The 27,781-nt window shown below is 45.7% G+C and overlaps 1 protein-coding gene across 13 annotated transcripts in view; it reads right to left on the reverse strand.

Moving 5' to 3' along the window:
* Positions 1-27,781, reverse strand: part of eml1 (EMAP like 1) — a 310,966-nt gene that overhangs the window by 18,430 nt on the left and 264,755 nt on the right. For all 13 annotated transcript variants that reach the window (XM_086003007.1, XM_086003002.1, XM_086003006.1 and 10 more), the window contains 4 exons: positions 27,691-27,758; positions 26,784-26,872; positions 24,443-24,540; positions 23,870-23,957 (listed from right to left, as the gene is read on the reverse strand). In XM_086003007.1, the coding sequence (XP_085859133.1) occupies positions 23,870-23,957; positions 24,443-24,540; positions 26,784-26,872; positions 27,691-27,758 (343 nt within the window). The remainder of the gene's footprint in view (positions 1-23,869; positions 23,958-24,442; positions 24,541-26,783; positions 26,873-27,690; positions 27,759-27,781) is intronic.

A 27,781-nucleotide genomic window follows, 5' to 3' on the forward strand; every position in this document is an offset into this window, starting at 1 on the left:
AAATTTTTGGTTTTAACGCTGTCCTATGGAGTTTTGGCCCTCAGCACCACTTTTGAGGTTCCTAAGTGCCGAGCTCTTTCGTGGGCCTATCCATTAGTGCTTCCAACACAATTGCTTTTGAAGTCTCTCCAGGCCATGATTCAAGGCTGCAATGAGCAGGGAGTGGCTGGCCAGCAAGATGGCCCCACCCCTTTAAGAACTGGATGGCGCCAGTCTGTCTGGCTTCCATGGCAATTGGCATTACCTGAGCTTCGGTAGCGTTCTGAGGTAGCGCCTCGCTCCCTGACGTTTGTGCCTTAAGAGAGGTGTGTAGCGTCTGATTTATTACTCAAATCACCTCCAGGGGCAATAGAGGCGAATTTTGCAGTCGGAGGCAATAATTAGCGCCGGGTGCTAAACTTTGCGCCCGGCCGATATTAGCGCCCCAAAATGGACGATATAGAATTTTTCCCCCTATATCTCTCTGCAGCCTCTTTGCATCCTCCTCACAGCTTACTTTCCTACCTAACTTTGTATCATCAGCAAACTTGGATACATTACACTCAGTCCCTTCATCTAAGTCATTAATATAGATTGTAAATAGCTGAGGCCCAAGCACTGATCCTTACGGCACCCCACTAGTTACAGCCTGCCAACCCAAAAAGTCTTGTTTATTCCTACTCTCTGTTTTCTGTCCATTAACCAATCCTCAATCCATGCTAATATATTACCCCCAATCACATGAATCCTAATTTTGTGTAATAAACTCTTGTGTGGCACCTTATCAAATACTATTTGAAAATCCAAATATACTACATCCACTGGTTCCCCCTTATCCATTTCACTAGTTACATCTTCAAAAAAGTCTAACAGATTTGTAAAACACAATTTCCCTTTCATAAAACCATGTTGACTCTGCCTAATCATACTACGATTTGCTAAGCGCCCTGTACCATGTCCCTAATAATAGATTCCAGCATTTTGCCTACTACTGATGTCAGGCTAACTGGCCTATAGTTCTCCATTTTTTCTCTTCTTCCTTTCTTAAATAGCAGGGTTATGTTTGCTACCTTCCAATCCTTCGGGACTGTTCTAGAATCTAGGGAATTCTGGAAGATTAATACCAATGCGTCCACTATCTCTGCAGCTACCTCTTTTAAAACCCTAGGATGTAGGTCGTCTGGTCCAGGGGATTTGTCACCACTTAGTCCCATTAATTTCATCAGTACTATGTCTTTACTTATACTGATTTCTTTAAGTTCCTCATTCTCTCCAAACCCTTGGTTCCCCATTATTTCCGGAATGTTTTTGTGTCTTCTACCGTGAAGACAAATAGAAAGTATTGGTTTAATATCTCTGCCATTTCCTTATTGCCCATTATAATTTCTCCTGTCTCTGCCCCTAATGGGCCCACATTTACTTTCACTAATCTCTTCCTATTTACATACCTATAGAAACATTCACAATCTGTTTTTATGCCTCTTGCTAATTTACTCTCATTCTTTTTTCTTTTTCCATATCAATTTCTTGGTCCTCCTTTGCTGAATTCTAAAATCCTCCCAATCCTCAGGCTTACTACTCTTTTTGGCAAGATTATAAGCTTCTTCCTTTGATCTAATACTATCTTTAACTTCTCGTTAGCCACGGTTGGACCACTTTTCCTGTGGGATTTTTGTGCCTTAAGGAATGTATATTTGTTGTAAATTATGTATTAATTCTTTAAATGCTAGCCATTGCTTGTCTACCATCATACCTTTTAATGTAGTTTCCCAATCTACCTTAGCCAACTCACCCCTCATACCTACGTAGTTTGCTTTGTTTAGATTTAAGACCCCAGTTTCGGATTTAACTAGATCACTTTCAAACTCAATATAACATTCTATCATATCATATGTTCACTGATACAAACCAAATACTTTCAATCTCCTTGGTATATTTTTCACATTCAGCCATTTTCTCCCCCGCCCCCATTCCCCCTGTCCACAGGATGCACTGCAGCAACTTGCCAAGACTTCTTTGACAGCTCTTCCTAAAACCGTGACCTCCACCACCTAGAAGGACAGAGGAGCAGGTGCATGGGAACAACTCCACCTCCAAATTCCCCTCCAAGTCATATACCATCCCAACTTGGACATATAGCGCCGTTCCTTCATCGTCACTGGGTCAAAATCTTGGAACTCCCTACCTCACAGGACCTTGCTAGCGATGCCCACATCCCCAAAATGAATAAAATAAAAAGAAACTGGCAACAATACTCTGACACTGATCTCCTATCTGCCCTAGTCCTCAGGTAATACGTGCTTATATTTATCATGGCCTGGATTTTGCAGTAGGAATAGCGATGAGGCTATCAGCGTTCACCGTTATTATGGAATAAATCGGACAGCAACTTACGGCGACCGCACAGAAATCAGGAAGTTGCTGTCTGAGTTGCCCGGCTCCTCCACAAGATGTGTTACACCGATACCTCGCCGAGAGACTCGGCATTCAAACACATGGAGGACGTGAAGTTGCAGTACTTACCCACTAAACACGCCAGAAAATGTTAGGCCTGGTGCACTAGGTGTCAGTGAATTTTTAGGTGCGTTAAGTCTTAATTACTGCCAAACAACCTCTCTGGTACTGAAAATTTTATTTTACAAGTGTAGGCTCTCATTCCTTCAGATTTTAATTATTGTTGGAGATATTTAAAAAATTAAAAATTTAAATAATTTTTTAACTTTTTCTTTCTGTCTCTTTCATCTCTCTCTCTTAATCTCATCTTTCATTCTCTTTCTTTATTTTGCTTTCTGTACATGATTTTACATTGAATTAAATATTCTAATTTATACTTCCTGGTTTAGACACTGCAGCCCCACAGCGGGGGACGGGGGGGGGGGAGGAGGGGGATGTGGGAGAGGAGTTGTAGTCAAGAAACCCAGAAGTCCGGAGTTTTAACTCCACAGCATGCAACATTTTTGTCAGGTGGGGAACACTCCGGAGGAGGCTGCAGCCCAGGAGCAGGCAGGTAGGAAGCCTGCAGCTGGGTTAGTGGGAGCGTGTGAGGTCAGCGATCCCAGGAAGGTGGGGGGGGATGCAGGTTAACTTGGTGGGCTGGGAGAAGGACTCCTGCTCCTCCTGCCCGCAGGCAGTGGTTTTAAAGGAAGTCGGTGAGCACATTGCAGATGTCCTAACTATAATCTTCCAATGTCCTCTTGATTCAGGAACCGTTCCTTTAGATTGGAAAATTGCGTATGTCACTCTGCTATTTAAGAATGGCGAGAGAGGGAAACCAGGGAATTATAGACCAGTTACCCTAACATCTGTTGTCAGGGAATTGCCAGAGTCTATAATTAAGGATAGGGTGACTGAACACCTCGAAAATTTTCAGTTGATCAGAGAGCAGCAGCATGGATTTGTGAAAGGCAGGTCATGCCTGACAAACCTGATTGAATTGTTTGAAGAGGTGACTAAAGTAGTGGACAGGGGAATGTCTATGGATGTTATTTATATGGACTTCCAGAAGGCATTTGATAAAGTTCCACATAAGACACTGTTAACTAAGGCAGAAGCTCACGGAATTGAGGGCAAATTATTGAACTGGTTGGGAAATTGGCTGAGCGGCAGGAGACAGAGAGTAGGGATAATGGGTGGTGCTCAAATTGGCAGGATGTGATTAGTGGTGTCCCGCAGGGATCTGTGTTGGGGCCTCAACTATTCACCATATTTATTAACGACTTAGATGATGGCATAGAAATTTGCCAATGACACAAAGATAGGTGGCATTGTAGGCTGTGTAGATGAAAGCATAAAATTACAAAGGGATATTGACAGATTAAGTGAATGGGCAAAACTGTGGCAAATGGATTTCAATGTAGGCAAATGCGAGATCATCCACTTTGGACCTAAAAAGGATAGAACAGGGTACTTTCTAAATGGTGAGAAGCTAAAAACAGTGGAGGTCCAAAGAGACTTGGGGGCCCAGGTACATAGATCAATAAAATGTCATGAACAGATACAGAAAATAATCAAAAAGGCTAATGGAATGTTGGCCTTTATATCTAGAGTACAAGGGGGTAGAAGTTATGCTACGGCTATGCAAAACCCTGGTTAGACCACACCTGGAGTACTGTGAGCAGTTCTGGGCACCACACCTTAGGAAGGATATATTGGCCTTGGAGGGAAGCAGCGTAGGTTTACCAGAATGATACCCGGACTCCAAAGGCTAAATTACAAGGAGAGATTACACAAATTAGGGTTGTAGACCCTGGAATTTAGAAGGTTAAGTGGTGATCTGATCGAAGTTTTCAAGATATTAAGGGGAACAGATAGGGTAGATAGAGAGAAACTATTTCCACTAGTTGCGGATGCTCGGACTAGGGGGCATTGTCTAAAAGCTAGAGCCAGACCTTTCAGGAGTGAAATTAGGAAACACTTCTACACACAAAGGGTGGTAGAAGTTTGGAACTCTCTTCAGCAAACTGCAGTTGATGCTAGATCAATTGTTAATTTTAAATCAGAGATTAATAGCTTTTTGTTAACTAAAGGTATTAAGGGATATGAATCAAAGGTGGGTATGTGGAGTTAGGTCACAGATCAGCATGATCTCATTGAATGGCAGAACAGGCTCGAGGGGCTCAAGGGCCTACTCCTATTCCTATGTTCCTTGCCTCCCTTTAGCTGCCGGGCTTCCTGAGGACCGGAAAACCCGGCCGGCCAGGGTTAAACGTGGAAGAGAGATAAAATGAGGCACGCAGCCTCATTATAATATTTAAATGACCAACCTGCCTCCTGGGAGTGGGTTGGTTGCCCGCCCCCCATCCCGCCTCCGTTAAAACCAGAAGTGGGCGGGTCGGAGGTGGGTTTGAGAATTAAAAAATGTTCATATCCCACCCGACCCTAACCCACCTGTTTTTTGGTGGTTAAAATTCCCCTCTGTGTTTCTCAGTGAGGATTCTTCAATCTGATTGGTTGAAGAGATACGCGGTTGCTTGGCCTGCTCACACACGTCACAGATCCCCTGTAGAGGGAGCCACACTGAAAAGGATCTCTAAATACCGTAAGTTGCTGCTGAAAAGCCCACGAAAGGTCTGTGGGCAGCTGTAAGCTTAATGAACGATAAGCACCATTCCTTCGCCGCTGACTGCAAAATCCGGACCAGTATATTAATAGAGGTATGTGGGTTCCATGCTGCATTGGAAACTGTTATGTAAATATATCCTGTGCCTTGTTAAGATGTCCATATTTAACTATGATATTTCCCCTTTGATGCCAATAGGGGATGCTCTAATCAAACTTTCCAGTTTATTTTATCACTTGCTACAATAGTTGTCTGTTGTGTTGTGAGCTTTTGGAGAGCTCCATCTACTGTGTGAAGAGCTCCACCTGCTGGTTGAGGTTTGAAACATTTTATATTTTCAAATTTAAATCAGTATACATTGCTGACCTTGGTTGATTTTTTTACAATATTTTAGTGCCCCGCTCCTCTTCCTCCCAGCCAGCCCTAGCGACTCTTGCTTGTGGCCATTGCTTTAAATTTTGTTCAAAATGTTTTTTTTAATTATTATTTACATTTTCTTGAATCTTCTTTGGCCTCCTGTGTGTTTGCATCTGATTGGCCCTGGTTCCAGAGCTATCAGCCCCGCTGCTTCCTCTGGCTTGGCCCACTCCCCAACTCTCTACTGGTGGTGCTTATGTAGGCCATGTTATACCCACCCAGAGAGTCAGAGTAAAATAGCCTAGAGGAGCCACAAGAGAGACATCTGAGGACGAGAGAAGGAACAGGTGATGGAGAAAGATCGAGAGTGACAGAGTGAGAGAGAGGGTGGGGGCTGTAATGATCAATAACATGTCATTCTATAGTGGACACTAGGTGGAGCCGTAGAGCTGTGTAGAGCTGTGTAGAGCTGTATGTATAAGACTACACTACCCAGCTGTATGATATTAAGACTACATTACCCATGAGGCACTAGGCTACCCACAAGGCAGCAGTCAAGATGGAAGCCTCTACAGATACAGTACCTAGTCCATATGTGCTCAATAAAGTAACAAGCAAAAGCTAGCTGTGTTCATAATAAGAATGTCTATTTATTAATGAACATAACATGGTACCAGGATGGTGAAGATCTGCTGAAAATTGTGAAAAGTGACATGGAGAATTTGAAGCCACCAGAGTGTTTGAAACTCACAGAAAAATTCGACTACAATTGGCAGACTTTTAAACAACAATTCGAACTCTACATTGCAGCCATCAGATTCGGTACGAAGCCAGACGCAAGGAAGATAGCATTGCTGCTCATGGTTGCAGGCCCACAGGCGATAGAGGTATTTAATACATTTGCAATTAATCCAGTGGAGAACAGAGAAAAATTAGAAGATGTGCTAAAAAAATTTGATGCACATTGCTCTCCCAAAAAGAATGAGACCTATGAAAGATACATCTTCTGTTCTCGGACACAGCAGCAAAATGAGACTTTTGATAGCTTTATAACTGATCTGAAACTGAAAGCACAGACATGTAATTTCTCTGAGCTCATAGCATCCATGATTCGTGACCAGATTGTGTTTGGTATTCATGATAAAAAAGTCAGGGAACGTCTGTTGAGAGAAACCGAACTAAATTTGGAAAATGCGGTGAAAATATGCCAAGCCAGCGAGCTAGCTCGAAAGCACGCGAAGACTTTCAGTGAAATCAATAATGATGCGATTGTAATGAGTGATAATGCTGCTGTCAGTGCTGTGTCCTATAAGGGGAAGAAACATGGGCAGAACAGAAATGAAAAGCAATCGGAGGATGAAATTTTTAATTGTAAACGCTCCGGTTACAAACATCAGTTAAGAGAATGCCCAGCGTTTGGAAAAATGTGCACAAAGTGTAATGGAAAGAATCACTTTGCCAAACAATGCTTTTCAAAAGTACAAACTAAGAAAGGGCAACGAGTTAATGTAATTGAGGACACTGATTTAAGTGAGTCATTTTTTGTAGGAATGGTGTCATGTGACAATATCAAAAAGGATACAGAAAATGTGCAGCCCTCAGAAATGGACAATGCTGAACATAAAGTTAATGCAGTAAAAGAGGACAAATGGATGATCCCACTGCAGGTAAATGGAGCATTAGTTACCTTGAAACTCGACACTGGGGCAAAAGCAAACTTAATCAGTATGAGTGACATTAACAATATGAAAGAAAAGCCAAAAATACAGAAAAGGCCAGTACTACTGAAGGACTATAATGGACAGAAAATAGATAGCTTAGGTGTATGCAGACTTAAAGTGACAGTCAAAGACAAAGTGCATCATCTCATGTTTTCTGTTGTGGCTGAAAGGCTTGATTCACTACTGGGTGACAAAGCTTGTGAGGACTTAGAACTGGTCAAAAGGGTCTACCGTATAAACTGTGCCATAAGCAGACCAGATGACTCGGTGGATTCTGTAGTGAATAATTTCCAGGATGTGTTCAAAGGATTTGGAGTTCTACCATTCACTTACAAGATCCAGCTAAAGCAGGATGCTCAGCCAGTGGTACATGCTCCACGAAAAGTTCCAGCACACCTGCGTGACCGGCTCAAGAATGAACTGGACAGAATGACCACACTAGGAGTCATCAGGAAAGTCGAAGAGCCAACAGACTGGGTTAACTCCATGGTATGTGTAAAGAAAAAGAACAATGATCTAAGAATATGCATGGATCCAAAGGACTTAAATGCAAACATAAAACGTGAACACTACCAGATTCCCAAGCGAGAAGAAATCACCAGTGAAATGTCAGGTGCCAGATACTTTACAAAGCTCGATGCCTCACAAGGATTTTGGCAACTAAAACTGGATGAAGAGAGCACCAAATACTGTACCTTCAACACACCATTTGGCAGGTATTGTTTCCTCAGAATGCCTTTCGGGATAATATCTGCATCTGAAATCTTTCATAGAGCCATGGAACACATAATTGAAGGTCTGGAAGGAGTTCGGGTCTATGTTGATGACATCATCATCTGGGGCTCCACACTGAAAGAACACAATGAGAGACTGACTAAAGTGCTACAGAGCATACGCCGGAATGGACTGAAGCTCAACAAAGCCAAGTGTCAGTTTGGCGTCCAGGAAGTCACTTTCCTAGGAGATAATCTATCTGGTAAAGGAATAGAGCCAGATATGGAAAAAGTAAACGCCGTACTCAAAATGCCCCAACCCACTGACAAAAAAGGAGTGCTATGCATCATGGGGATGATAAACTTCATTGGAAAGTTCATTCCTAACTTGTCAGCCAAGACAGCCTGTCTGCGAGACCTGCTACATAAAACAAATGAGTTCGCATGGACAGAAAGACATGAACAAGAGTGGATAAACCTCAAAACAGTGCTGACAACCACACCTGTACTCACCTTCTTTGACCCAACAAAAAGAACCAAAGTGTCAACGGATGCATCAAAAGATGGCCTAGGTGCGGTCTTGCTACAAGCAGAGGGTGAAGATTGGAAGCCTGTTGCCTATGCCTCCAAGTCTACGACTGATACTGAGTGTCGATACGCCCAGATTGAAAAGGAATGTCTAGGCTTGGTAGTTGGACTAGAAAAGTTTCATGGCTACATATATGGACTTCCCACCTTCACAGTTGAGACAGACCACAGCCCACTGGTTGCCATCATAAAAAAAAACTGAATGAGATGTCTCCAAGGATTCAACGACTCATGATGAAGCTGCAAAGATATGACTTTGAACTGATCTACACACCAGGCAAATACATAGTGTTAGCAGATGCACTATCCCGAGCACCCACAATGAGTCATGTGAGCTCTACTGAAGAAGACGTGGATGTTCATGTGAGTATGGTCACTGCTGCGCTGCCCGTGTCAGACACAAAATCAAAGCAAATAGCAGAAGAAACAGTAAAAGATACAGTATTACAAACAGTAATAGAGAACATTCATCATGGTTGGCCAAAAGGTTCCTGTCCAAAATATTTTCACATAAGGTCAGAATTGAGTGTCGCAAGTGGACTATTACTAAAACAGAACAGAATAGTCATTCCACAGGCTCTACGTCAAGACATGCTCAAAAGGATTCATGAGGGACACCTCGGAATTGAAAAATGCAAAAGGAGAGCAAGAGACACTGTTTATTGGCCTGGCATAAATAAGGACATTGAGAACATGATAGGCAAATGTGAGACATGTCAGAAACACCAAAACAAACAAGCAAAGGAACCAATGATAGTAGCTGACATACCAACAGCAGCATGGCAAAAGGTTGGTATGGACCTTTTTCATTTAAATGGTAAAGACTATCTAATAGTGATTGACTACTATTCTAACTATCCTGAGATGGCGCTGCTCTCAAGCACCACATCTTCGCCACACATGGAATTCCCAGGATTGCCGTTAGCGACAATGGTCCGTGCTTCAACTGTAAGGAGTGGCAACATTTTGCAACACATTATGACTTTCAGCACATCACATCCAGTCCTTTGTATGCTCAGTCAAATGGTAAGGCAGAGAAAGGTGTTCAAGTTCTCAAGCAGCTACTGAAGAAAGTGGCAGAAAGCAAGTCTGATCCTTATCTCGCCCTGCTGAGCTACCGAGCCTTACCTTTAGACTGTGGTTCTTCACCTGCTGAACTACTAATGGGTCGCAAGTTGCACGCCACGCTACCCTGCTGTGCAAAAGAACAGCAAAGTGAGGAACTGAGACAGAGACTTCAACTGTTAAAGCTGAAACAGAAATCATACTATGACAAGTCAATCCGGATGCATGGAACAGGAAAGCTACAGTTCTTGAGGAAGTAGGACCAAGGTCATACACTGTTAGAACTGAGGAAGGACAGATTCTCAGGAGGAACCGCCGTTCCCCCCTAAAAACACAAGAGACTATTCAAGAGCAGATTGATGACAATGCCGCAACTGCATCTTGTCATTCACCGCCAGAACAATCTCATGAAGACACATCAGACTTACCCGTGTTGAAAAGATCCACACGTGAAGTAAAAGAGCCTGATAGACTTAATCTTTTGAGTACAATGTAAAGCTTTGAAAATGTGTTGACTGTTTTGAAAATGTTTATGTTTATAGAGCACTAACAAAAGTGTTACTGATATTATCTTTATTGTTTTCTTGAAAGTTGATTGATAGTGATTTTGTTAAACCTCAAAGAAAGGGGGATGTAATGATCAATAACATGCCATTCTATAGTGGACACTAGGTGGAGCCATAGAGCTGTGTAGAGCTGTATATAGCTGTATGTATAAGACTACACTACCCAGCTGTATGATATCAAGACTACATTACCCATGAGGCACTAGGCTACCCACAAGGCAGCAGTCAAGATGGAAGCCTCTACAGATACAGTACCTAGTCCACATGTGCTCAGTAAAGTAACTAGCAAAAGCTAGCTGTGTTCATAATAAGAATGTCTATTTATTAATGAACATAACAGGGGTGATTCGGGCATTGCAGAAGATTCGTGAGAGAAAAGATAGAGCTGAGGGAAGAAAGACACAGAGACATCACGGGAGACATAGCAGGCCCATCATAATTTTACACCCTGCTTATCACTCAAAGAACAACCATCCACTCCAAAGCTGCTATGCCTTATAGTAATAACATCCAGTCGCAAACTGCTAATGGATTAGCATCTCATATTACAATATAACTTGTTTACATCAGTGCTATTGTTAGGACCAGTTGATTTATTTCCTCTCCTTGATAGAGTAGATGGAAAAGGTTTCCCATAAACAGCAGGAGTGGGTCAACTGGAACTAAAGGTAATCCTTCCAAAATTTTCATATGTGTGAACGTTCCCTTATTTTCATCAGGACCACTAAAATAATAAGTCGAACAGATAAAAGAAATTGTTTAATAAAAATCAGTGCAACTGCAAGAGTCTGCAATAAACCAATGGACCTCCACTCTCAACACATCTTGATTCAAAATGCCTTGCAGTGACAGTCTGCAGGAGTTCTTCGTTGTCAAATGTCTCGTTTTGTTGGACGCAGACCTGTAGTGTATGTACCTTTAAGGGGAGAACTACTTTTTACAGCTCCTGTATACTGTACTACCGGCAGTGACCACACCTGTATATAAACCCTGAGTAGGGATCTGTACTGTTAGTTTTAGAGTAACCCTCATCCAGTAAACACCTGTTGTTTGTCATCTGCAGTCTCTGTCTATTTATTGAAGGACACCATACATCAAGATACACGGATTTAACATTGGCGACGAGTGGATTCAAACCTACCTGCAACTCTGCATCACCTCCCAGGGATTCGCTCCTGGAGAACAGTGAAACAAGAAGGCCGAGTCCAGAAATACGGGCGTCAACCATCCAGAGAAGACTTGAGCATCGCAGAGGAGGCTGTTGAGAGCTGGGCTTGGTTCTCCAGTCACGACGATCCAGCGCAACGGGCTGGCAACAGGTATGGCGCAGACCCTTCCCGGACAGCGGCGGCTGGAGCCGACCGACAGCACAGAAAAAGGCCGAGCAGCGTCGACGGGGTAAGAGAGAGGGTAAAGCACACAGGGCGCAGCCGGGGTTGAAGACGGAGCGGCGTCGACGGAAAAAAAAAAAAAAAGAGAGAGAGGGTAAAGCGCACAGGGCACAGCTGGGGTTCAGGACCGAGTGGCGGCAATGAGAGAGGTGCGCAGGAAAACGCGCAGAGCGCAGCCAGTGTTCAAGGGCCGAGCAGCGTCCGCGGAGAAGAAAGGAAAGCGCAGGAGACGCCATCTGAGCCGCAGCGGTGAAGAAGGGAGAGCGCAGGAGATGCCATTTTGTTTGAGCTGCAGCGGAGAAGGGAAAGCGCGGGAGACGCCATTTTGAGCCAGTCTAACCACACCCAGGGATGCCGAAGAGTGGCAGTGTCACAGCGTTCGACAATGAAGTCGAAGATTGGACGACATATGTCGAACGCATAGAAGTGTACTGCAAGGCGAATGAAGTGCCAGATGACTGGAAAGCGCTGGTATTGTTGAATTCAATGGGTGCAAAAACGTATGGCTTGCTGCGAAACCTAGTAACCCCAGAGAAGCCAGCGGAAAAGGATTTTGAAAACATAGTGTCAATACTACAGGACCACTTAGACCCCACACCGCTGCTGATAGCGGAAAGATTTAAGTTTCACAAAAGGAACCAACATAAAGATGAAAGTAATGCTGAGTTTTTAACGGAACTGCAAAAGCTATCAAAACACTGCCAGTTTGGAACGGGGCTGGCAGATACTTTAAGGGACAAGTTTGTGTGTGGGCTTCAAAGTGAAGGAACCCAGAAACGGCTTCTATCAGAAAAGGATCTTACGCTGGACAAGGCTTTCAGCATGGCAGTATCACACGAAGCAGCAGCACGGGGCATGGCAGAGATACAATGGAGACCGCAAGAATATGGCACAAATGACATGACATACGGAACAGTGAAGTGCTATCGCTGCGGCAGAACAACACACGACCATAAGGATTGCTGGTTGAAAGACCAAGTGTGCAGGCAGTGTGGAAAAGTAGGACACATAGCAAGAGTCTGCAGGTCGGAAAAGAAAACCAGCAGCAAGAAATCCCCACAGGAGAAGTACAAAAAGGTACATAAGGTGACGGACAGTAGTTCAGATGAACTGAAGAGTGATACAGACTCCAGAAGCAAGGAGCTGGGTTGTCTGAAACTACATAATGTGATCAAAACGGAGGATCACCAAACTATCTGGGTCACGCTCAAGATAGCCGGAGTCCAAGTGAAAATGGAATTGGACACAGGATCAGCCCTAACAGTCATAAACCGAAGGGACTACAAGCGGCTATTCTCACATATACCCTTGAGAGATACGGAGATTGTCTTGAAGACGTACACGGGGCAAAAAGTCTACCCCAAAGGAAAAGTAAGGGTGAACGTTATCTATAACGGCAAGGAAACACCAAAAATGGACCTATATGTATTGCCAGATGGAGGACCACCACTACTAGGGTGTGAATGGATCCGGAAGATACAGCTAGATTGGCATTCCATACAAGCACTGACTGTAGATGCCAAAAAGGATGACGACGTCACACCTGGACGACTGTCAAAAATGCTAACTGACGCACAAGAAGTGTTCCAGGAGGGACTCGGAACAATAAAAGGCATAACAGCGATGATCAAAATAGAGGAAAATGCATGCCCAAAGTTTTTTAAGGCCAGACCGGTACCTTATGCGATCCGCCCAGCCGTCGAAGCAGAGCTGGAAGGTTTGGAACGTTCAGGAGTACTATCCAAAGTGGGCTGGAGCGAGTGGGCTACACCCATCGTTCCTGTAATGAAGAGGTCGTTGAGTAATACGCCTGGGGAACCAAAGAAGGTTCGCATCTGTGGGGACTTTAAGGTGACAGTGAACCCAGTCCTTCACACTGTACAATATCCGCTTCCGCGGATTGAAGATATTTTCGCCTCGCTATCTGGAGGGAAACGCTTCACTAAGATTGATCTGGCCCAGGTGTACCTGCAAATGGAGGTAGAAGAAGCCTCGAAACAGTACCGCACGATCAACACTCATAAAGGTCTCTACCAATATAACCGGCTGGTGTTCGGGGTAGCATCAGCTCCGGCTATTTGGCAAAGGGCAATGGATCAAGTCCTGCAAGGGATTCCAGGGACCCAGTGTTATTTGGACGACATCCTGGTCACGGGCGATAATGACAGTGATCACCTCGCCAACCTGGAGCAGGTGCTCACTAGATTGAAGGAATATGGGCTCCGAGCTAATCGCCACAAATGTGAGTTTTTCCAGAAGCAGATTTCGTATTGTGGCCATGTTATTGATGAAGAGGGGTTACATAAGTCCCCTGAAAAGATTGAGGCAGTAGTCAAGGCTCCAGCACCGGAAAATGTGTCACAACTGAGGTCGTTCCTCGGGCTGGTGAACTACTACCATAAGTTCTTGCCGAATTTGTCTGCAGTACTACACCCACTGAACACCCTACTGCAAACGGGGGTACCATGGAAGTGGAATGACGAATGTAAACGAGCTTTCCAGAAGTGCAAAGAATTGATCACATCAAAAGAGGTGTTGGCTCATTTCAACCCAGCACTACCAATTCGGTTGGCATGTGATGCATCACCCTATGGCATTGGAGCGGTGCTGTCGCACAAATTCCCGGACGGCTCGGAGAGGCCAGTAGCCTTTGCATCTCGGTCACTAACCTCAGCCGAGCGTAACTACGCCCAGATTGACAGGGAGGCCCTCAGCCTAGTGTGGGGAGTGAAAAAGTTCAACCACTATCTGCACGGGCAGAAGTTCACCTTGCTGACTGACCACCAACCACTTGTCTCCATCTTTAATCCAAAGAAGGGCGTTCCGGTGATGACTGCGCAACGGCTACAAAGATGGTCCCTTTTTCTAGGGGCGAACCAATATGAAATCGAGTATAAGGGCACGAAACAGCATGGAAACGCTGATGGGCTATCACGCCTGCCACTGCCTACTGCGGAGGAAGCACCAGCAGTGGACCCTGTCGAAATATTTTATTCGACTATAATTGAACGCTTGCCAGTAACTAAAGCTGATATAGAGAAGGAGACCCGAAATGACCCGACACTGTCTCGGGTATATGACTTGACGGTGAAGGGATGGCCAACACATGGCGACTCACTGTTGCCAGCATTCTCATCCAGAAGAGAACAGCTGTCAGTATGCCAGGGGACCTTGATGTGTGGATCCCGAGTGGTAATTCCACCCAAGTTAAAAAAGAAATTAGGAGGGCGAGGAGGGGCCATGAAATAACACTGGCGAGCAAAATAAAGGAAAATCCTAAGATGTTTTATAAGTATATTAAGGGCAAGAGGATAACCAGGGAAAGGGTAGGGCCCATTAGGGACCAAAGTGGCAATCTGTGTGTAGAGCCAGATGATGTAGGCGGGGTTTTAAATGAATTTTTTGCATCTGTGTTCACTATGGAGAAAGACGATGAAGACATAGAAATCGGGCAAGGGGACTGTGACATACTTGAACATATTAGCATCGAGAGGGAGGAGGTGCTAGCGGTTTTAGCAGGCCAAAAAGTGGATAAATCCCCAGGCCCGGACGAGATGTATCCCAGGCTGCTGTGGGAGGCAAAGGAGGAGATTGCAGGGGCTCTGACACAAATTTTCAGAACCTCTCTGGCCACAGGGGATGTACCAGAGGACTGGAGAACAGCTAATGTAGTACCATTATACAAGAAGGGTAGCAGGGATAAACCAGGGAATTACAGGCCAGTGAGCCTAACATCTGTGGTAGGGAAATTATTGGAAAAAATTCTGAGGGACAAAATTAGTCTCCACTTGGAGAGGCAAGGATTAATCGGGGATAGTCAGCATGGCTTTGTCAAGGGTAAATCATGTCTGACAAATCTGATTGAATTTTTCGAGGGGGTGACGAGGGAGGTGGATGAGGGAAATGCTGTGGATGTGGTTTACATGGACTTCAGTAAAGCTTTTGACAAAGTCCCGCATAGGAGACTGGTCAAGAAGGTAAGAGCCCATGGGATCCAGGGTGCCTTGGCGCGTTGGATCCTAAACTGGCTGAGTGGCAGGAGGCAGAGGGTGATGGTCGAAGGTTGCTTTTGTGACTGGAAGCCTGTGTCCAGTGGGGTACCTCAGGGATCGGTGCTGGGTCCCTTGTTGTTTGTGATCTGCATAAATGATTTGGATGAGAATGTAAAAGGGATGATCAGTAAGTTTGCAGATGACACGAAAATTGGTGGGGTGGTAAATTGCAAGGAGGAAAGCCTCAGGCTACAGGACGATATAGACAGGTTGGTCAGTTGGGCGCAAAAGTGGCAAATGGAATTTAACCCTGAAAAGTGCGAGGTGATGCATGTTGGACGGACAAATAAGGCAAGGGAATACACAATGAGTGGTAGGACCCTAGGAAGTACAGAGGGTCAGAGGGACCTTGGTGTACATGTACATAGATCTCTGAAGGCAGCGGAACAGGTAGATAAGGTGGTTAAAAAGGCATATGGGATACTTGCGATAGCAAAATACTGCAGATGTTGGAAATCCGAAATAACAACAGAAAATGCTGGAAAAACTCAGCAAGTCAGGCAACATCCGTGGAGAGAAATTTGAGTTGACGTTTCGGGTTTGACCCTTCTTCAAAACTGGAGAGAAAAGGAACTAGATCGAAGGCAGGGCTGCGATCGGACAAAAGAATAAAAGAACCAAAAGAAGTAAAAGAGATTAGAAGCTAGACGAGATGGTAATAGGCTGTGATTAGGTGTAAAGTGTACTGGCAGGGTAAAAGATAGCTGCCAGGTGTGAGAGAGAAACAAAAGGAAAGGGGGGGGGGGAAGGAAAGGAGTGGAAAAATATAAGTGAAAATGAAATAGGGGCCGAGGTTATGATCTGAAATTGTTGAACTCAATATTGAGACCGGAAGGCTGCAGAGTGCCTAATCGGAAGATGAGGTGCTGTTCCTCGAGTTTACGTTGAGCTTCCGTGGAACAGTACAAGAGGCCAAGGACGGTGAGGTCCGAGTGGGAATGGAGCGGTGAATTGAAATGACAGGCGACCGGAAGCTCGGGGTCACCCTTACGGACTGAACGGAGGTGTTCCGCAAAGCGGTCACCCAATCTGCGTTTGGTCTCCCCAATGTAGAGGAGACCGCATCGTGAGCAGCGAATACAGTATACTAGATTGCGAGAAGTACAAGTAAATCGCTGTTTCACCTGGAAGGGGTGTTTGGGGCCCTGGACAGTGGGGAGGGGGGAGGTATAGGGGCAGGTGTTACATCTCCTCCGCTTGCACAGGAAGGTGCCAGGCGAAGGGGAAGGGCTGTTTGGGGTGATAGAGGAGTGGACTAGGGTGTCTCGGAGAGAGCAGTCCCTGCGGAATGCTGAAAGGGGAGGGGAGGGGAAGATACGTTTGGTGGTGGGATCACTTTGGAGGTAGCGGAAATGCCGGAGGATGATCCGTTGAATGTGGAGGCTGGTGGGGTGAAAGGTGAGGACAAGGGGAACCCTATCGTGGTTCCGGGAGGGAGGGGCAGGGGTGAGGGCAGAGGTGCGGGAGATAGAACTGACACGGTCGAGGGCGGTGTCAACCACGGTAGAGGGGAATCCTCGGTTGCGGAAAAAGGAAGACATGTCTGAAGCACTGGTGTGGAAGGTGGCATCGTCGGAGCAGATACGGCGGAGGCGGAGAAACTGGGAGAATGGAATAGAGTCCTTACAGGAAGCGGGGTGGGAGGAAGTGTAGTCCAGGTAGCTGTGGGAGTCAGTGGGCTTGTAGTAAATATTGGTCGATAACCTATCCCCAGAGATGGAGACGGAGAAGTCGAGGAAGGGAAGGGAAGAGTCAGAGATGGACCATGTGAAGGTGAGGGAAGGGTGGAAATTGGAGGCAAAGTGAATGAAATTGTCAAGTTCGGGGCGAGAGCAGGAAACGGCACCGATACAGTCATCAATGTATCGGAAAAAGAGGTGAGGGAGGGGACCCGAGTAGGACTGGAACAAAGATTGTTCCACATAGCCCACGAAAAGGCAGGCATAGCTAGGACCCATGCGGGTACCCATGGCAACACCTTTGATTTGGAGGAAATGAGTGGAGTTAAAGGAGAAGTTGTTCAATGTGAGAACAAGTTCAGCCAAGCGGAGGAGGGTGGTGGTGGATGGGGACTGGACGAGCCTCTGTTCAAGGAAGAAGCGGAGTGCCCTCAGGCCATCCGGGTGGGGGATGGAGGTGTAGAGGGATTGTACGTCCATGGTGAAAAGGAAGCGGTTGGGGCCAGGAAACTGGAAACTGTTAAAGTGGCGGAGGGCGTCCGAAGAGTCGCGGATGTAGGTGGGAAGAGACTGGACAAGGGGAGAAAAGATAGAGTCAAGATAGGAAGAGATAAGTTCCGTGGGGCAAGAACAGGCTGAAACGATGGGTCTACCAGGGCAGTCCTGTTTGTGGATCTTGGGAAGGAGGTAGAAGCGGGCTGTGCGGGGTTGGGGAACTATGAGGTTGGTGGCAGCGGGGGGAAGATCTCCAGAGGAGATGAGGTCAGTGACAGTCTTGGAAACGGTGGTTTGATGTTCGGTAGTGGGGTCATGGTCCAGGTGGAGGTAGGAGCAGGTGTCGGAGAGTTGGCGTTCAGCTTCCGCTAGGTAGAGGTCAGTACGCCAAACAACAACAGCACCACCCTTGTCAGCGGGTTTAATGACAATGTCAGGGTTGGATCTAAGAGAATGGAGTGCTGCAAGTTCAGAGGGAGGTAGGTTGGAGTGAGTGAGGGGAGCAGAGAAATGGAGACGGCCGATGTCACGGCGGCAGTTAGCGATGAAAAGATCTAGAGAGGGTAAGAGGCCAGGGGGAGGGGTCCAGGTAGAATGGGAATTCTGCAAGCGGGAGAAAGGGTCAGTTGTGCGGGGGGAGGACTCCTGGCTTCTACCTCCTTCCCAAGATCCACAAACAGGACTGCCCTGGTAGACCCATCGTTTCAGCCTGTTCTTGCCCCACGGAACTTATCTCTTCCTATCTTGACTCTATCTTTTCTCCCCTTGTCCAGTCTCTTCCCACCTACATCCGCGACTCTTCGGACGCCCTCCGCCACTTTAACAGTTTCCAGTTTCCTGGCCCCAACCGCTTCCTTTTCACCATGGACGTACAATCCCTCTACACCTCCATCCCCCACCCGGATGGCCTGAGGGCACTCCGCTTCTTCCTTGAACAGAGGCTCGTCCAGTCCCCATCCACCACCACCCTCCTCCGCTTGGCTGAACTTGTTCTCACATTGAACAACTTCTCCTTTAACTCCACTCATTTCCTCCAAATCAAAGGTGTTGCCATGGGTACCCGCATGGGTCCTAGCTATGCCTGCCTTTTCGTGGGCTATGTGGAACAATCTTTGTTCCAGTCCTACTCGGGTCCCCTCCCTCACCTCTTTTTCCGATACATTGATGACTGTATCGGTGCCGTTTCCTGCTCTCGCCCCGAACTTGACAATTTCATTCACTTTGCCTCCAATTTCCACCCTTCCCTCACCTTCACATGGTCCATCTCTGACTCTTCCCTTCCCTTCCTCGACTTCTCCGTCTCCATCTCTGGGGATAGGTTATCGACCAATATTTACTACAAGCCCACTGACTCCCACAGCTACCTGGACTACACTTCCTCCCACCCCGCTTCCTGTAAGGACTCTATTCCATTCTCCCAGTTTCTCCGCCTCCGCCGTATCTGCTCCGACGATGCCACCTTCCACACCAGTGCTTCAGACATGTCTTCCTTTTTCCGCAACCGAGGATTCCCCTCTACCGTGGTTGACACCGCCCTCGACCGTGTCAGTTCTATCTCCCGCACCTCTGCCCTCACCCCTGCCCCTCCCTCCCGGAACCACGATAGGGTTCCCCTTGTCCTCACCTTTCACCCCACCAGCCTCCACATTCAACGGATCATCCTCCGGCATTTCCGCTACCTCCAAAGTGATCCCACCACCAAACGTATCTTCCCCTCCCCTCCCCTTTCAGCATTCCGCAGGGACTGCTCTCTCCGAGACACCCTAGTCCACTCCTCTATCACCCCAAACAGCCCTTCCCCTTCGCCTGGCACCTTCCTGTGCAAGCGGAGGAGATGTAACACCTGCCCCTATACCTCCCCCCTCCCCACTGTCCAGGGCCCCAAACACCCCTTCCAGGTGAAACAGCGATTTACTTGTACTTCTCGCAATCTAGTATACTGTATTCGCTGCTCACGATGCGGTCTCCTCTACATTGGGGAGACCAAACGCAGATTGGGTGACCGCTTTGCGGAACACCTCCGTTCAGTCCGTAAGGGTGACCCCGAGCTTCCGGTCGCCTGTCATTTCAATTCACCGCTCCATTCCCACTCGGACCTCACCGTCCTTGGCCTCTTGTACTGTTCCACGGAAGCTCAACGTAAACTCGAGGAACAGCACCTCATCTTCCGATTAGGCACTCTGCAGCCTTCCGGTCTCAATATTGAGTTCAACAATTTCAGATCATAACCTCGGCCCCTATTTCATTTTCACTTATATTTTTCCACTCCTTTCCTTCCCCCCCCCCCTTTCCTTTTGTTTCTCTCTCACACCTGGCAGCTATCTTTTACCCTGCCAGTACACTTTACACCTAATCACAGCCTATTACCATCTCGTCTAGCTTCTAATCTCTTTTACTTCTTTTGGTTCTTTTATTCTTTTGTCCGATCGCAGCCCTGCCTTCGATCTAGTTCCTTTTCTCTCCAGTTTTGAAGAAGGGTCAAACCCGAAACGTCAACTCAAATTTCTCTCCACGGATGTTGCCTGACTTGCTGAGTTTTTCCAGCATTTTCTGTTGTTATTTGGGATACTTGCCTTCATTAGCCGAGGCATAGAATATAAGAGCAGGGAGGTTATGATGGAGCTGTACAAAACGCTGGTGAGGCCACAGCTGGAGTACTGTGTGCAGTTCTGGTCGCCTCACTATAGGAAGGATGTGATTGCTTTGGAGAGGGTGCAGAGAAGATTCACCAGGATGTTACCTGGGATGGAGCGCCTCAGCTATGAAGAAAGACTAAACAGGCTGGGGTTGTTTTCCTTGGAGCAAAGAAGGCTGAGGGGGACCTGATTGAGGTGTACAAAATGATGAGGGGCATAGATAGGGTAGACAAAGAGGAACTTTTCCCCTTAGTAGGGGGGTCAATAACAAGGGGGCATAGATTCAGAGTAAGGGGCAGGAGATTTAGAGGGGATTTGAGGAGGAACTTTTTCACCCAGAGGTTGGTTGGAATGTGGAACTCAATGCCTAAAAGGGTGGTAGAGGCAGGAACACTCACAACATTCAAGAAGCATTTGGATGAGCACTTGAAATGCCATTGCATACAAGGCTATGGACCAAATGCTGGAAAATGGGATTAGACTGGACAGGGATGGATGGGCGGCGCAGACACGATGGGCCGAAGGGCCTCTTTCTGTGCTGTAAAACTCTATGACTCTATGAGAGTGCTCAATGAGCTTCACAAAGGCCATGTGGGAGGGGTGAAAATGAAAAACCTTGCTAGGGCTTATGTGTGGTGGCCGGGGATCGATCAGCAAATCGAGGACCTGACAAAGAGCTGCTCAGGATGCCAGAAGGTCCAAAATGCACCACCACATGCCCCTCTACACCCATGGGAGTGGCCCTCATCTCCATGGCAACGGGTGCATATTGATTTTGCTGGTCCATTCATGGACTCAATGTTTTTAATAGCCGTGGATGCGCACTCGAAATGGCCTGAGGTGATCAAAATGTCCTCCACCACCACGGAGAAAACTATTGCAGTCCTACGGACCATATTTGCCAGGAACGGCTTGTCAGAGCAGATTTGCTCTGATAACGGACCACAGTTTGTGTCCGAAGACTTTCGAAGATTCATGAAAAGGAATGGGGTAAGGCATTACACATCCGCCCCGTGTCATCCAGCCACAAATGGATTGGCTGAGACGTTCGTACAAACCTTTAAAAAAGCAGTAAGGGCCATGTGCAATGACGACATTCCACTGCAGCATAAGGTGGACAATTTCCTGTTAGCCTACAGAAATGCGACACAGCAGTCACCAACCAGACCCCGGCCATGATGTTCTTTAACCGAAGGTTGAGATCTTGTCTGGATTTGCTCAGACCAAATGTACGAAGAGATGTTGAGAATAAGCAATTCCAGCACATCAATGAGAAGCCGACAAGGAGCTTCAATGTAGGGCAACCAGTCTTGGCCCGCGACTACCGAACAGAGAAATGGCAACCAGGAACGATATGCACACGGCAGGGGCCACTAATGTACACAGTGGATGTTGGGGAGAACATTGTGAGACGCCATGTCGACCTGATCCTAGAGTCACAGGAGCGAGTCAACCCCAGGTCTCGCGTACCTGGTGATGAACCCGACATACAGGTAGCATCTACCCCAGAAACAGTAGCATCGGAAGCTGATGAACCAACCGACGACAGGGGGCCAGAATCACCTCCGCACCAAGAGCAAGACACTCAGGAAAGGCGCTATCCAGAAAGGATCAGGAAGCCGCCCCAAAGACTGAATTTATAAATGGACTATTTTCAGTTAATGTTGCATGTTAAAAGTGTTAATTGTTAAATGAATGTTATGGTACTGTTAATCTAAAAGGGGAGGAATTGTAGTGTATGTACCTTTAAGGGGAGAACTACTTTTTACAGCTCCTGTATACTGTAGTACCGGCAGGAACCACACCTGTATATAAACCCTGAGTAGGGATCTGTACTGTAGTTTTAGAGTAACCCTCATCCTGTAAACACCTGTTGTTTGTTATCTGCAGTCTCTGTCTATTTATTGAAGGACACCATACATCAAGATACACGGATTTAACAAGACCAAGTGCTAACTTTATGTGGTCCAGGAACTCCAGTTGGAGACATCTTGGCAGAATCAAAGTTCAAATCTCAACTCACTAACTGAAAGGCAGCTCGCCAGCACCTTCTCAAGGGAAACTAGGGATGGGCAATAAATGCCAGCCTTGCCAGCGACGCCCACATCCCAAGAGTGAATAATAAAAAGACCTCCCAGTAGCACGGCATTCTTCTGGGTGGGAAGGGGAAAATGGAAAGTGATTCATTCTACCCACTGGTCAAGTTATATGGTGACTGGGAACAGCAGAGCTGGTGCTCCATGTGAAGAAGTGGGAGATTTCTGCACTTCGTATCGCATATTTTTGAAATAGTCAAAATATAAGCCTGCATCCTTACTGAAATACAAAAGATAGATCAGAGACAAGTCTGCTATGGGCACAGATGAGCTTGATTGACCTGGGAATTATTTGGGATATTGGGGCTTTGGTTTAGGTACTATATGATTTATATATAGTCAAGTAATGAATTGATTCTAGAGACTAAGATGGCATGTAGGAACCTACTCATCAGTATTCTGTGCAATAATGAATTCCTACTATTCAGTCTTTAATCATGGATGATGGACAGTTCTGACCTCTAAGGCCTTTAGGCTGGATCGGCGTAATGGATGGAACATATAAATGAAGCCCACCATTAGAAGTGCCGTGGTCTGCTGCTGCCACTGGCAGGCAGGAAATGAACTTCTTGGAGCAGTTTCACGCCTAGTTAATCCACTCCTAGTTAATATCCACCCTGCTCTTTTAGCCCCTTCAAGAAGGATTCTACGTTTTTAAGTTTGCACTGTTTCAGTGTCTCACTCTATCTTTTGGCTTCTTTGTATTATGTATCCTTTAAAGAAATCTAAAAGTTTACGCTTGTATGCATTGGTCCGATGATGTGATACAGGGAGAGACAGGAGAATATGGTGGGCATCCCACATGACCTGCAGTTTACTACAAATAGAGGCTATTTGTTAAAGCTGGACATGATAACACATAGACACAGATTTCAGATCATAGCAGAATTGATCTGCTTATGGAAATTGCCTCTTTCCCATGAATATAAGACAGAAAGTCTTGGTTAAAAGCCCGAACCAGAAGACTCAACAACAACAACTTGCATTTATATAGCACCTTTAACGTAGTAAAACGTCCCAAGGTGCTTCAGAGGAGCGTTTTCAAACAAAATTTGACATGAGCCACATAAGGAGATATTAAGACAGGTGATCAAAAGCTTGGTCAAAGAGGTAGGTTTTAAGGAGCATTTTAAAGGAGGAGAGAGAGGTAGAGAGGCGGAGAGCTTGGGGCCTAGGCGGCTTAAAGCAGGGCCGCCAATGGTGGAACAATTAAAATTGAGGATGCACAAGAGACCAGAATTGGGGAAACGCCGAGATCTCGGAGGGTTGTAGGGTTGAAGGAGGTTACATAGATAGGGAGGGGTGAAGCCATGGAGGGATTTGAAAACAAGGTTGAAAATGTTTAAATTAAGGCATTGCCAGACCGGGAGCCAATGTAGGTCACTCGGTTTTTAATAGTATGAGTTGTCCTTTAAAAACAAATTCCAAATCAAACTAACTTTTATTCAGAATCTAACAAATGTAATACTTACAGTACAGGATCTCATAGTCCCCGGAATTAGATGTTAAATACTGAGAATCAACCGACCAGTCAAGGTGGGTGATAAAACTGGAGTGACCCTATGAGGGGGAAGAGAAGGTGACATCTAGATTATATAGTAAGTCAGTTATGATTATACTTAACTAACTGCCTCTATGGAGCTGTTGCTATAATTGTATGCAATTGAAGGTTACACAGTAGTCTAAAAATCTTTGTAGCACCTTATGCTGATAAGGAAAGCTCTGCTCAGTCATCAATGTCCTTTGACTGAATTATGAAATTTCCTACTGAATTATAAAGGCTGCTGAGTTTAGACTGATTGGGGGTAATTTTACCTTTTGGCGATAATGTAAATGGAGTGATGTTGGATCGGCCGCCTGTTATACACCCCTCCTGATCGTCACTTCCATTGAATCGGGAGCAATGTATAACAGGTGCCCGATCTGCTATTGCCCAGTTTACATTATCGCCTCAAGTTAAAATTACCCCCACTGTTTTAACAAACCACCATTATAACACAGAACAAATATGCAATAAACTTCAAATGAGATTAACGGCAACTTACTGAGCATTTGCCAACCCGGCTGTATTTTCTGCCATTTTCATTGACGGTGTAGATGTAAATATAATTATCGTGGGAGCCAATTGCTAAATAATTTCCCTCTACAAAAAACAAAGCACAAAGTAGAATAGATAACTGATAATAGAATTAAATTAAATTAAAACGTACAATATCCTTCTTAAAATACACAATTAAAATAAAATGTTACTGGTAGGCATTACTAATACTACTGTAATATCAGTTGAAAATGTTAAATCTTACTATCCCAAAAATCATCCTTCACCAGGCCCACCATTTTGAATCTATGTTAGAGGATGGGTCGCATTCAGTCACTGCGTATCCATGACTTACTAAAGTCGGACTCAATATTTTGATCATAATTATGTCTGATTTTGTCAGCAAAGGCAAAAATTGAAGGCCTGCATTTTTAATTCAAATAAAAACATTTTTAAGATCTAATTAAGATGCGGGTGAATACACATATTTATTTAAATACTAATAGTACAATTCTCCCTCACAGCCTTTGGTAAAAAGTTACCAGTCAGGCTATCCTTGGCTCAATAGTCAGTTCTGAGGTCTGTACTGTATCATGCACCTCATTATCACTTGCAAAGTACACAAGCAATGATCTAAATAAAAATACAACAGAGCCTAGGAATATTAAATGTCAACTAGTTTGGAGGTTGATAGTTGAAACAGAGCTGCTGAACAAACGTGAGGACTTTTTAAAATATAAATAATAACTAAAAAATTGGACTAATGCAGCCTCAGTACCAGCAAATACAAAATCAAAAGCTTAAGTGACAGAACAGTGATTCCCAAGCAAGGCATTCTAGAAGTTTGACATTCAGACTCCTCGACCCTGCCTGGAGAAGATTGGTCAGCTCTCAGCTAAGCCGGAAATGAAGCATGGTCCTATCCCATCGAATATACCGCCTGTCAGCCATTTGTTACACAATCTCACAGCAGTAGTAGAGAAGTTGCCGATGTGACGTGTCCTGCCCTCAAGGGTAAAGCATCATGATGTGAAGATGCAGCAAAGAAGTGGATAGAAAAACTTTTAACGGGAAGCGGACAAGGAACAAAAATATACATACTGGAAAATATAGTCCGATAAACATCTAAGTGGTACTTTCTTGCCAAGATTAGAAATCAAGCTCTTGGGGTGGTGGGGGGTGGGGGTGGCGGGTAGAGGGACACAGATTGGAAAATTTTGAAACTGAGTTTAACAAAAAGAATCATACATCACAGAAAGAGGCCATTCAGCCCATCATGCCTGTGCCGGCTCTTTGAAAGAGCTATCCAGTTAGTCCCACTCCCCTGCTCTTTCACCATAGCCATGCATATTTTTCCTTTTAAATAAAGGTTTAATTTTTTTCCACGACAAAAGCAACGATTGTTGATGTAAACGGGAGACTTAGGCCTAGAAATTGGGTTTTGGCTTAGCCAGGGCTTTAGCGCCGGAAGTTAGTGCCGGCGCTAAGTACCCTGCGCGCGCCAAAAATTCAGTGGCGCCGCGCCCAAACGGCTGCCGGCGCTACTGAAGGGTCTTTGCGGCGGTACATCGGCGCTAACTGCCGTTTCGCGCCGCAATTCCGGCGCTGCGGCACCCGATGCGGTGCGGCAGGCTGGGGACGTGCAGGCCTCCTCCTCCCGTTAAGGAGGAGCTGCCTGCACCCGGCCGCGGCCCGCGCAAATCAGCTTAAAAATGAGCCCGGCACCTCGGACAAGTGCCGGGCTTGCATCTGTTCCGGGGGGGGGGGGGGAGAAGTCCGGGGAGGGAGCTGCGGGCAGGCGGCCGGCGGGAAAGTGGCCGGCCGCCGCGGGGCCTTTAATGCGCCGGCGCAAACTGGAGTAAGGCACCTCTGCCAGAACGTTGCTTGCGGCTGCCACGGGCGAGGCGGCCGCAACTCAATTTCGGAGTTCGGGCAGGTTACCACGGCAACCGGGACGCTGCGCACACCGATGACGTCATCGGTGCCGGCGCAGCGCTACCGGTGCAACGCCGATTTAGGCCCCCAGGGAATTTTTAAACTGGCCATAACTCTGGCGCTAGTCCCTCTAGCGCCTCAAAAGCGGCGCTAAGGCTAGTGAATTTCTAGGCCTTAATCTGTAGAGCGGTGAGTGGTTATTTCTAGCTCAGCTGCTAGAACATATTAAAAACAATCAGTCTTAAAGTGAGAATAGTAACTTCACATTGCACAGCTATGAACCTGAAGCTGTGCGAAGTCGCACCAGTCAGTGTAAAAATAGTTGTGGGATGATTTCTTCTTTGCTTTTGCAAGGCAGTAAAATAAAATTCATGGGGTAAACTATTATTAAACTTTTTAAAAGTGGTGGGTACCTGGTGAATAGCGCATGACAGACAGCTGTTCATTTCCATCAGTGTGAACAGTCACCAGATCCTTTGATTCAGTGTCCAGAACTAACCACCTGTCAATGAAACAAATCAAACCATTGAAGCTGAGTGTTTCCTAAATAAGTGTCTCGAACATCCCCAAGTGCAGCACTAGCCAGATTGCCTATCAACTTTTGCAAGAACGATTCCTGCACGTTAAGATATCACTGAAGTCTGTTCTGGGATAGCCTGGTGAAAATGGAATTGTTCCATTTATCAAAGGATTCACATGCAAAATCCACTTCTGCCATCGTAAGAAGTTAATTGTGTAATTGATCACAATAACAAGACACTGATTTTGTGTACGTTACGCTTCTTTCAGTTTGACTGGAACTCGGGTTAGACTATTTCATTAGTGGTACCCTCCGAGAGGGGGCCACATGTGGTACTGACACCTCTACCGGTCCAATTAAAATAGGCACATGCACTGGATATCAGTTGGTTCCATATGAAAGGCGCATCCAAATTAACCATATTCCCATTAGCAGTGCAAACTACTAATCTGTAGTTAAAAATCACACAGATGTGAAAATGGCCCTTTAGCACAAATATATGACTCATTCCTTAGCTCACCAATAGGTTCCACTATTGCTACATATAACTCGCTCACTAAAGCAAAAACCTTAAACCCTTTCTTGATCAATTCCTCCCTTTTCCACCCAACATGTATTATAAATGATGAATGAAATAGTCGTTTTTGTAACTTTAACTGTAGGGACATGATCTGTTCCTGACTAACTTAATATTTTTATTTTACCGTGAGCTTGCATTAATAAAAAAAAGTGAAACAAAATAGCAAATGGCATTGCACAGTCTAGTCTGACTGATGGAGCAGTCACTTGTTCACACGTACCTTCCAGTTTGGGTTCCTATAGCAACAACACATCCTGACGGATGGAAATCAGCAGACTGAGCTGGGTCCTACAGTTTGGAGGAAACATATT

Source organism: Somniosus microcephalus, chromosome 12 (assembly GCF_052327205.1).
Source record: "Somniosus microcephalus isolate GS21.2 chromosome 12, FLI_Smic_1.0, whole genome shotgun sequence".
Taxonomy (NCBI): domain Eukaryota; kingdom Metazoa; phylum Chordata; class Chondrichthyes; order Squaliformes; family Somniosidae; genus Somniosus; species Somniosus microcephalus.